Raw genomic sequence first — 11,638 nt, 5'->3', positions numbered from 1 at the left:
CGTTGACACTGTCACTGCAGCTTGACAGGAGTGCGAGCAGCCGAGGGAGAAGCAGCTGTTCATTGTGGCGAGGATTGAGTTTACAGTTTGTGCTGTTATATAATTTAGTTTTTCGCTGGTGTGTCTTGACGTGTCTTGTTTCTCCTGTTGTCGATTACGAGCCGTTCAAACCCGGAATGGCCGAGCCGAGCGCCAGATATCAGCAGGTACGACAACCACGTCCGTTAGTAAAAAAAAAAAAACAGCCAACGCGTTAAAGATTTAACATCACGCTTTAATCGTGGTGTGAAGCTGATTAAAGAGCAAGCTTTATGTTGGTTTCACCTTCCTAAATCCTTTCCATGGACGCTGAGTGTGGATGTTGGTCAGTTTTGTTGCCGTGAACGTCGTTATTTTCGTTGGCAGGTGTTAGCATGCTAGCGGCGCTGACGCTAACGTTTCTGTGCTAGCTAGCTAGCTAGTTTCGTTTTTCAACTATTAGATTGTAAATATTTCGTGTAGGTGTATGTCCTATTTTCTGATTGTTGGTGAGTATTTAGCAGGTGTTGAAATGAGTCAGGTTAGCTTGCCAGTAAAGTCACTCAGTCTCACCCTTTGTCGGCCCTTTGTGCTTGTGAATGTCAGTGTCCGTTACTTAAAGTAAAAGTAAAAGAAATAATAATTCAGTGTAATAATGCATTGAAATGACTTAAATCCAAGTCTTTACAGAATTAACTGAGAGTATCAAGAGTGAAAGTGATGTAGAATGGCCCCTTCGATGTGGTTGACCTTATTATTGTTTATATTACTGTATTAATGTTACTGGTTCATTAATGTGTAAATGGCATTAATCTGTTGTGACTAAATCTGTTTCAGCAAGCTATTTTTAATTGAGATGACACAGTCTGAAAACTAACTGTATCTTGAAAGAAGAAGTATGAAGCATGTTGCTGCACAAGTACAATTAGGGGAAATGAAATCTAACCTAATTTCAGAAAAGAGTCTCAGTATAACATAACATCAGATGGAAATACTCAAGTAAAACACAAGTACCTCGAAATTGTACTTATGTCCAATATGTGAATAAATTACTTTCCCCTGCTTCTAAATGCTAATGTTTGGATGGCAGTATTGAGTGTGATACCTCATTATCTAGCTTAACTGGCAAATCTACCAGCTGACCTGCTTATGGATATATTATAATAAGTCTGCTCATGTGGGTGATTGCAGTAATAATTAATGTCCAGAGGCATTAGAGACGGCTGTGGTAGGAAGCGAGTTAAGTTCTCTTGGTGACTAGAATTATGCCTTGAAGTGTTGGCAGTGATTGTCCTAGGACAGAAGGCTGTATTTTTTATTTTTTTAATATCTGTATTTAGGGGTATGTCTGATACTACTCTTGCATCACTCCAAGTTCTTCACTGTATTTGCTGTACTCTGACTATGTACTCTCTAAAAAAAAAAAACTGTTTAGCAGCACATAAAAACACAGTCAAACTTTCTGGTGAAGAGGTTCTGGGGAATCTTTTAAGCCTAAAATGGCTTCAGGAGAGGAATCTACAAATGGTTAACAGATGCATTATCCTAGGGAATGAATCTTTTTGAATTTATTTTTTCCTGGAAGGTATTATTTTATTTAATGCTTTTAAAAGAGGAAGAAGAAACTTGAGTTGCCTTTATACACAGTTGTTATTTCCGAGAGGAATTTCCTTTATTTTATCCATGTACAGTATGTTGAAACATGTCTGTAGACAAATTTAATATTTTTTGCATGTTTGGGTGATCTGACTGACTAAAAGACTCATTAGGTTATTCTGGCAAGTAACTGTAGTTGATTAACTGGAATTAATAACTTGAGAGTGTATCAGTTGCCAGTCACCACTGTCCCTGTTTCCCACTAATGTGATTCTATGACTTTACCAATGGATATCAGTTCCTTTTTAGGAAATCAACAGGAAACTATAGGACTTGTAAAATAAAGTAAACCACTCAAAAACGAAAACAAAGTTGTTGTTAACCTCTAATTTATACCTCTGTAAATCTATTGCTGCATATGTACTACTTGGTATAGAGTACCCCCTCCTAGGAACTGACAGTGGTGTTAAGCTGGGGAGCTGAATCAGGAATAAAGAATAGCTGAGTCTGGCCTGTTCTGTGTAACCAACGAAACAGTAACTAGGGTTTTTATAATGGGTTTGGTTTGCTAATGTGTTTCCTGCTTTTATCGAGAGAGAGAAACACATTGTGGTCAGTGCTCATATCTGCTTTTTAATGTTCTATATGTAATATGTGCGTATAAAACATTCTTTTGATGTGGGCCCGGTTTCCCTTCCTCTTCTCTAATCAGTTGATGCTTCATGTGCAAGTTCCTTTAGGGTGCTGCGATAATCATTTAACTCTAGACAGACTGTGTGAAGCTTCTTTATCTAAAAGACTCTATTTCAAATGGAAACCAGCCAGAACTGACGCACATGCTAGTAGCCTTTAATAAATCAGGAAGTGTTTTATTTTTAACTCCCACAGCTGCCCAATGAGGAGGACCCAGAGGAGAGTCCACAGGTAGCAGCCGATGCTCCACCCCCGTACAGCAGCATCGCAGTTGACAATGCTGGTAAGACCATGACTCATCCAGATGTTTCTCTGGTTGTGAGATCATAGACAATGGTGGCACACTGGAGAGTCGTATTTGTGTCTGATTGCATAGGGAAAACCTGAGGGAATGGGATTACTTTAACAGTAGTGTACAGTTTGCAGCTCCAAACAGATAAATAATGGCTTTGTTAATGTGCACCCTGTGTGGATGACTTGGACCTCATAATTGTTTTGATTACTCTGATCCCTTATTAAAGACAATAAAATTGATGAAATACCAGACACAGAATTCAATCTCTCAAGAAGATCTAATTGCTTTGATAAGGCATTTTAGTATGGTAGTTATAGATGTGTTTCTCAATTTAATGATTAGTTGATGATTAGTTGGTTTTGATAATCAAATTTGATCATTTTGAAACCATAAACCTTTCTCTGGTTCCAGCTTCTCAAAAGTGAGAATTCATTGCTCTTCTTCGTCATATACAAGAGTAAACCGAATATCTTCAGGTTATGGACTCTAGGTTCGACAAAGGAAACCATGTGAAGATGTCATCTTAGACTCTGGGAAATTGCAACAGCCGTTTTTCACTTTTTTCTGACATTATATAGACAAAATGATTAATTGGAAAAAAAATAATTGATAACAAAAAAAATTGTTAGTTAGATAAACACTTTGGGGGCAGTCAAACATTTTGTCAGTGAGCAAAATCAATAGAGTTTTGTCCACCTTTATTGTAATCTTTCGTTTGTTGTCAGTAGTTGATCAGTAGTAAATTCTGGTTCATAATACTACAGTTCTCCACCCAGTACCCACTTCCAGCACTTTCATTGACACATACAGTAAGCCTTTGAAACTCCTCAAAGGTTTACTGTATGTGAATACATGAGAACACATGTTTAAGAGTGGCTTTAGTTTTGTCATTAAAAATACACTTAGTGGGCACTTTCGGTACAATCAATCAATTTGAAATAAGACTTTCTATTAATAAGCCTTCTGTCTTTGTAACGGTGCTGTTTCTTCTTCAGCCTATTTTGACTACAAGGAAGACGGTGTTTTCCCCAAGCCTCCATCGTACAACGTGGCAACGACGCTACCTTCCTATGATGAAGCAGAAAGAACCAAAGCTGAGACTACTGTTCCCCTGGTAACCGGAAGAGTGAGTGTCTCGCTTTTTTTTCCTTTTTGCCTGTGGTAATATTCAATGTACATACATACACACACAGATGCTTGTGCTCAAATACTTTTGTTGTCTGCAAGGCAGGAAGTGCTTAGCACTCAACCACAGCAAGTTTGTCTCGTCTTGTCTTAGGTGTGTACTTCACTTATCTGATTGTGTCTCTTTGTTTTTCCTGCATCAACTGCTGCTGTTTTGAACAACTGCAGATTCTCAAAAATTGAGATACCATTTATTATCACTATGGCTGAACAGTTAATCAAAATATTATTGGAATTGCAATATCCAAATCGCAGGAGCTGCAATTCTTTGATGAAGTTAAACTGTGACATAACATACCATGAATGAAGTATTGTGGTTCTGCAGAAATACCCCCACCCACAAATGATGTTCTCAAGAAGTAAGGGAACATGCTTGTTTGATACAAGCCCCAACAAAACTCACATCATCATCATTTGTATATTTTTTTTCAGTGAAAATGAAATTCAGAAATGTTCATTCCAACTGAAATCATGACATAAAATGGGGTTTTCCATCATGCTTTGACTAGGATGAGTGTGGAAAAGATATTAAATTCCATTCTGTGTGATTTGAAAATCCATACCGAACATGTTTTGGACGGATATTGAACCTGTGATGTAGATTAAGTTAGCCACATAAGCTAATGTTTCCAGCAGTACTCTGTTTTGTTTGGCTAGTTGGTTTTACTGCTAGCTTAAGCTGTGCCACCACATCACATCAGTCAGTTTCTGTATGGAGATGGAGGTATGGAGACATGCCACTAAAACCTGTTATGAAATGCAGCTGTGGGTGTGTGTGTTTAAGTTTCCCATGGCTGCCACTTCATGTTACTAAAGCTACTACTAAAGGCTTCTTTAGTGATATCTTCTATTAAAAATGACATCTGTTAATTATATTATTAATTTCGTGTTTGAAATTAGAAGCTTTAATTTCGTTAATGACACCTTTGCTCAGGGAAACATGTTTTTTTATTAACATTTATGTTTGAGAACTCCTTTGTGTGCAGTAACTGATTAGTCTTCCTTTTATTGACTAAAGGCTAAGTGCACCTCATCTTGTACAGTGTGCCAATAACCTCTAACCTCCCACGTGCAGGCTTGTAAGAAGCATCTCGTACACAAAAGCCATCTCTGTGTCACCCCATCTGTGTCAGCAGCAGCTGATATTCATGCATACTTGGCAGTAGACTTGTCCTGAAAACTGATGTTTCTGTTCAAGTTGATAGTAAAACAAAAACATCTTATCCACTGAAAAATCACAAACTAATCTCCGACCTCTAGTGGTCACTGTGATTGCATTGTGCCATACTGCACGTTGTTTGATTGCTGCTGTTGTCTTTCTCTGCCACACACTGCCTTGCGCTCAGCAGCAGCCTCAGCACAGGGAGCGCCTGGAGAGTTTTGACGATGTAATTCGCAGTTCACTGGAGGTAACTGTCAGGAGTGGGAGGAGGGTGTATGAGGAGAGGATGTGTATTTGGTCCTGGTTCAGTGTGAAAAATCACAGATGTGCCTACAGTGTTCATGTATTCAGTGCCCCACCTTTCTTGTATGTTTGTGTATTTAGAGTACTAGCTAGTGCATAGTTGATAGTTAAACGAGATGGACTCGTTCTCCTGATTTCCTGCATTGTGTTTGACTCCAGACCTTTGGGTAAGATGACGTGGATAATCATTTAATGGACGTGCTGTGTTGTGATGTTCCCATTGGTCTGTTGGTTGATTGTGTTGTATTTACCGCCAGTTGTCAGCTTGGTTTCCATTAGCAGGTGCTTCCCCGTGCTTAATCACAATCACTTTGGTTTCAGTCACTGCATTGTATCAGTACAAGTTTAAATACACCGCTGTGAATTGGTTAAAATAAGCCAAGCTTTATCAAATAAATTGATCTGATTGATTTAGTTTCAAATAAATAAAGTAAAGCCCTGGAAAGCTCTGCAACGTCCTGGCTGTGCAGTGGATAGACTGTTTTAGTGCTTAAATAGCTCACGTTGTTCTCCTTTTGTTTTGCTCTTCTGTTGTTTATTCCATCATAGGATGAAGACTTTGTGACCAGAGATGACTTTGAAGATGCTGATCAGCTGAGGATAGGAAATGATGGCATCTTTATGCTCACTTTCTTCAGTTAGTTACCCAATCTACTCCTCTCTGTTTTTCTATTTCGCTTCTTAGACTTTGTTTTTTTCTTTACCTAGATATGTGCAGAAATTATGTCTTCTCTTATTTGGGCTACAAATGAGTAAAATTATATTTCCTGCCTTTCTTTTTTTTCTGATGGCATGTCCAACACACTTTTTCTTCCAGTGGCATTCCTCTTCAACTGGATTGGTTTCTTCCTGTCTTTCTGTCTGACCACCTCTGCAGCTGGCCGCTATGGGGCCATCTCAGGCTTTGGCCTCTCGCTCATCAAATGGATCCTCATAGTCCGGGTATGAACACACACACACACACACACAAACAAACACATAAAATGTGGTTATATCTACACACAAACAACTCAAAAGCCCAAAACACCACTCTGGTATTTTAATGTTGTTTCTGTAGTGGTTGGCTTGATGGCACTTTGCTATTTCCTCAAAGATTTCTTGAGAACTCTGCTGCTTTCTCCATTCTCTTTTAAAATGCAGGACTCATTTGAGTGAAACCAGTGCAGGCCATATTTATTCTAACCAGTCATTTCTGTCATCCTGTCGGCTTTCTAGTTCTCCACATACTTCCCTGGTTACTTTGATGGACAGTACTGGCTGTGGTGGGTGTTTCTGGTGTTGGGTAAGTAGCCAGCCTCTGCATTTAAATGAATCAAATAGGGAATCAAAAGGTTTTGTTTTGCTTGTGACACATTTCTGCTCTCTGAAGCATCATTGTGACATATATTTTAGAATAGTTACAGCAGGATAGCTAACCTTGATTATCCCATTATTCATGGGTTAAAAGGTTAATGTTTGACTTAATTACAGTGTAAAAATTACATTTCTCCAACCCTTGACAACAGCACATAGGCCCTGTTCAGACCAAACCAAAACTGTGCCAAAAAGGAAGAAACATAAGCAGAAACATAAATGCTAATGTTGCTGTATATTTAAAGAAATTATAATTAGTCAACTGTTTGCTTAACTAGGATTTTACCAGTTTTTAATTATTTAATTTCTTAGAAGCTTTCACTAACTGAAATGCACCATGGGAATCATAGCTGATTTATTTTCTGTATTAACTACTTATTTTTATCCACATTGTCCACAGACTTAATACCTTTTCTTTTTTTTTCCAGACATTTTATAACGCAGTTGTTCATCTTTTGTAATGATGATTCACGTGGGTGAAACTGCTCCACTTACAAATCAACCAGCTCCCAAAATGACTATTCCTACTTTGCAACTCTTAAAAGTAATTTTGTCCCACTGGTCTTCACTGACAGTCTTTGCTAACTGCAGGTGTTTTTTTTATATCTCTGTAAAGTGTGTCCTAGTTACCACTCATTCATTCATATGTTGCCAAACCAGTTCACTGAGTTATGTTTTAGCTGTTCACATCAACCAGATGTAGCTCTGCTTACCCTGTAATTAAGTGTGAGCAGTTCAAACACCTGCATGTATTAGTGGGTTCTTTAATCTTGGGCTTCTTTGCAGTTATATCTTTTTGGTTTTTGTTATTTGTTTTTTTTTTTTTTTTTTTTATCAGGGTTTATATCAGTTGTGGTCATAGTTGTCTTATTGGTACTGTCAGTCTCATGGTCCCATTTTTTCCTCTTCAGGCATTTTGCTCTTCCTGCGAGGGTTCATCAACTACGCCAGAATCCGCAAGATGGCTGACACCTTCTCCACCCTACCCCGCACCCGAGTCCTCTTCATCTACTGAGCTGGCAAACCCTCAGTCTCCATCATCTCTTTTTTTCTCTCTTTCATTGAGGCATACTGTCTGGCTTTATTCAATCAAAACAGGGGAAAGGAACATTTTTTTCCTCTGCTTGACATGATTTGGACAATACGACTATTGTCCCCTTTTGGTGTAAAATAGTGAACGCTGAGAAATCTGTAAAACCCTTCAGTTGTTAGTAGTGAACTGTCAAGTGCTATTTGCAATTATGAAGTGTGTGATGTATAAATTAATGCCTTATTTACTGTTTTACTATCTGTTGGTAGCAGCAGCATGCACTGTCCTCCTGTTTAGCCACCAGGGGGCAGGCTTGTTTGTATTAATTTTTCCACCGGTCTTGATACTGATGAGGTCATTTGTCTAGAAATCGGTGGTTCTCAGCCCAGGGCCCAGTGGGCAATTTAGGGGTTATGGGTTGATTTACACAATGTGAAATAATATATTCAAGTATCAATTTAATTTTTTTAACCTTCTGACCAACACTTTTTGTGGCTTGTGAAATAGTATATAATGCAGGTAATTCAAGGCTGAAAAGGGAAAATCATTAGCTTTTTATGGGTTCAGGGGCTAAAAAGGTTGAGGACCAGTTGTGTAGAAGATCAGGGGCCAGGTTTCCTTCAAAGCATCTTTTCCTTGTGTATTTAAGATTTGTCTATGCAGTCACTGTAATCAGGAATGTTCTTTCCTTATTTACCATACATGTATTTCAGCAGGGTTAAAGGTCCAGTGATGCCCAGAGTAGCCAGGAGCGGAGTTTCTGGGACAGGCTGAGGGTCACTGCCTTGCTCAAGGGCACAGTGACAGGGATGAAACAAGCTGATAGTCTGTCACTGGATTCACATGTGCAATCAGACGGTTTTGGTCAAATAAAAGATTCCAACGCCCTATCTTAGTCACTGGCACCCCACTAGTTTCCAGTGAGGAAATGGAGTGATTGTGTCGCCAGATGTGATTTGGAAACCCTGCCCTGTGAAGAACAAGGAATATATTAATTCAGAGCAGAGAGTTTTATTTTCTTTGACATACCAACGAAGAATCATTGTTTTTGTTTTCCCTCATTCTAGTGTAGGTGGAATGATTATTTTTATTGCAAAAAATTAAAGTATCTGGCTTGGAAAGTGTTTGGAATTAAATTGTAAGAGAACATTTTGATGCTGAGCTATTTATCAAAAAGTAGTACGGTTTCTGTAACGGTATCACCTGACATAACCATTTTTAGTTATGCTTGTTATTCAGGTGGGGTACCACTTACTCCCTCTACCATATAGACTGATAGCTGAACATTTATGAAACTTACAAACATTTCAGTCCAGTTGTTCCAGAGTGGTTTAACTTCCAAAATGCCTTAATAGGTGAGTTGTATCACGAGGTTTGAGAAGCATTTTTCCATCAGAGGATGATAAATTGTTTTAGACGTGATTACGTTTAATTTGAAATCAGCCCGATGATCTTACTGGACTGGGATAAAAATGTAAATATATAACCTACCATGTTTAATATTTTAGAGTGTGGCTGCTGTGTGGAGGCTTTTGAAAGGTTGAAGTCATGCAGAGAGAGAGGAAGCCTCGCTGACCGTGATGTTCAGTTACTCACCTGAGACAGGCTGTTAGCTGTGCAATTTTTTTTAACATGCGTGAGACGTGTGTGACTGTGTGTGTGCGCAAGAATCAAGATGATTTACTGGTAGTGGCTAATTATACATGTCAGCAGTGTTTTTCCTTCCTTCCTTGCAGTTGGGACAGGAAGTGAAGGTCACCACACCTGGAAGACATGTCACAGCAACTGAAATGGTCTTTGGTTTCACTGGACACTTTTACTGTCACATCGTCTCGCAGGCCTCCCCACCTGATTGTAGCTGGATATTGGCCTCTAGTGGTGCTCAGATGACATGACATTGGCTCCATTAAGTTAATCTTTCACAGGTCACCAGGGTAAAATGTCACTCTCAATTCACTTAAAATGATTATTTTACAGCTTATGGATACAAACTGTTCCCAAGAGCAGAACAGAGAAGTCGAGCAAACCAGATTTTCATGCAGTTAAAGTCTAAAGGCTTGCTTAGCCTTCTGGCATGTACTGTGGAATTATACAGGGAATATTAATTGAAACACTCCTGTCATGAAGTCCATACTTTTTTTAAAAAAATGAAGGGTTTTAAAATATTAGAGAACAAATGGAAATGGAAAAGCTGCTGTTCAAGGTTGCTTTTAGTAAATGTTTCTCTTCCTTATGAACTGTAGATTTTGCCTTTAAGTCTGTGCTGCTTCACGACTGGAATGTCTTAAAAATCGGATTTCCTGAAGTCATTTCTTCTGCAGTGTGCCCTTTGGAAAAATAGAAACAGCTGTCGGTCAGAAATTACAGAGGTTCAGTAGCTCTGGGCAGAAAATGTGAACTTTTAACTGTCTGAGCTTGAAACTCATTATTTTAATATTCTTAAGTAGGTTTTTGTTTATTTCTCATATTTTACACAGCACAAATAGCCCATAAAGGTAGGAGGAAGAGAAACACAAGTAAGGCAAAGGTCATATTTCAGACCGTCAGCAACAGTCCACTGAAACACCACGTCACCATATGACCTTGGATAAACAAACTTGATTTTGTCAGGTGCAGACGAATTTAACCGATGACACTCTGTCAGCTGTAAATTCTGGCAAAGCACACAAACAACAAAATTCCTTATCGTCCAAATCTAACACAAATTCAGCCTCAGACCGCTCGAATCCCTCTGTAACGTCATCCCTCCTCTGCTACAGCAGGGTCACCCAGTGCAGGTGTTCTTGTTATCCAGATGTCATTCATAAAACAGCCCCATTGTGCCAAAAACTGTCTGTGTCTTGTCAGCTGCCCCCGATTTACTGAGATGGAAGTATTTCTTGGAGTAATTGATGGGAATTATGTGTGCTTGCCAAGTGCCTGCACTGCTTGCATGTTTTAACTATCAAAAGATAAGAGAGGACTTTTTGATTTACAGAGAGCCTGGAAGTGAGCCATTTTTCCAAAAAGACAAACTTTACTTTTCTGGCTTCTGTTAGGCAAACTTGTGTGAAACGACAAAGTGGTTTTTAAAATAGTTGATAAAATCATACAATACGTTTAGGGCAAAAAGCCTGTTGTTTGAAACTAAGATTTTCAAAGTGTTTTTCCAGTTAAACATAACTCAAGTTTGCTAAATGCTAAGCTGCAGTGAGCCAGCATGGACAATACCAAGACACTAAAACTGAAGCAGCTAATTGGCGAATTTAAAATGCACATAATCAGCCGCATTTATATTAAAACTTGTTATTCAGACTTAAAGGAATAGTCTCCAACATTCACTTTTTTGTCAGCAGTTCAATGCACTGATCAATACCACCCTTGTGTCTGTATGCTAAATATGAAGCGACTGGCACACGCTGGTTAGCTTAGCTCAAGAACCTGAAGCAGCTAGCCTGGCTATTTATAGATATATTGAACTTTTATTTCTATACCTTTTTTTTTTTTTTTTTTGTACGAATTAAAGAAACAAGATATAATGCATTAATTAGTGAGCTTTAAAGGCAGCAGAAATTGCATTTTGTTTGGACAGTGAGGCTAACTGTTTCCCCTGTTCCTGTAACCCAGATAACCCATGTGCTGGCTTCACCAACATATTCTTAACACAGATGTGAGTGTGGCATCTACTCCTTTAATTAAGGATGTGGTGATGATATATGACAGAGCTGTTTTGTATGATGGCCACTTTCTCTTTTTTTTTTTTTTTTTTTAACAATTACACCTCCCTCATTAACTGCTACTGAGCTCTGGGGCAACTTTCTATTTGAATTGCTCAAATAAAATTGCCCAACAGGCAGTAAAAGACTGAAGTGTGATGCTGAACTCACAGCGTTTCTTCTGGACTGGTAAGTAAACAGCTGTTAATGCTAACGTTGGCTAAGTACCCATAGCAAAACTTAGAAATAGCTCCTGTAAATCTCACCCACAAATGGAAAACAGGGGATACGTTAAATTAGAGACACCA

At 38.6% G+C, this 11,638-nt stretch overlaps 1 protein-coding gene across 3 annotated transcripts; it reads left to right on the top strand.

Annotated features, from left to right (window-relative positions):
• LOC139607656 (NEDD4 family-interacting protein 1-like) lies at positions 1-8,784 on the top strand. Of its 3 annotated transcripts, none has more exons than XM_071460726.1 (8): positions 1-206; positions 2,503-2,590; positions 3,598-3,728; positions 5,137-5,196; positions 5,802-5,889; positions 6,070-6,194; positions 6,468-6,534; positions 7,517-8,784. In XM_071460726.1, the coding sequence occupies exons 1-8, from the start codon at positions 177-179 to the stop codon at positions 7,618-7,620; spliced, it is 693 nt and encodes a 230-aa protein (XP_071316827.1). In that variant the 5' UTR covers positions 1-176; the 3' UTR covers positions 7,621-8,784. The 3 variants fall into 3 exon arrangements, with proteins under 3 accessions (XP_071316827.1, XP_071316825.1, XP_071316826.1); XM_071460724.1 differs by having other exon boundaries at positions 20-206; positions 5,140-5,196; XM_071460725.1 differs by lacking the exon at positions 5,137-5,196 and having other exon boundaries at positions 24-206.
• Positions 8,785-11,638: the final 2,854 nt, after the last annotated feature.

This window comes from Trachinotus anak, unplaced genomic scaffold (assembly GCF_046630095.1).
Source record: "Trachinotus anak isolate AG129_WGS33_773 ecotype Australia unplaced genomic scaffold, CSIRO_AGI_Tana_v1 ptg000024l, whole genome shotgun sequence".
NCBI lineage: Eukaryota > Metazoa > Chordata > Actinopteri > Carangiformes > Carangidae > Trachinotus > Trachinotus anak.
This window is presented reverse-complemented; position numbering and strand designations above follow the sequence as displayed.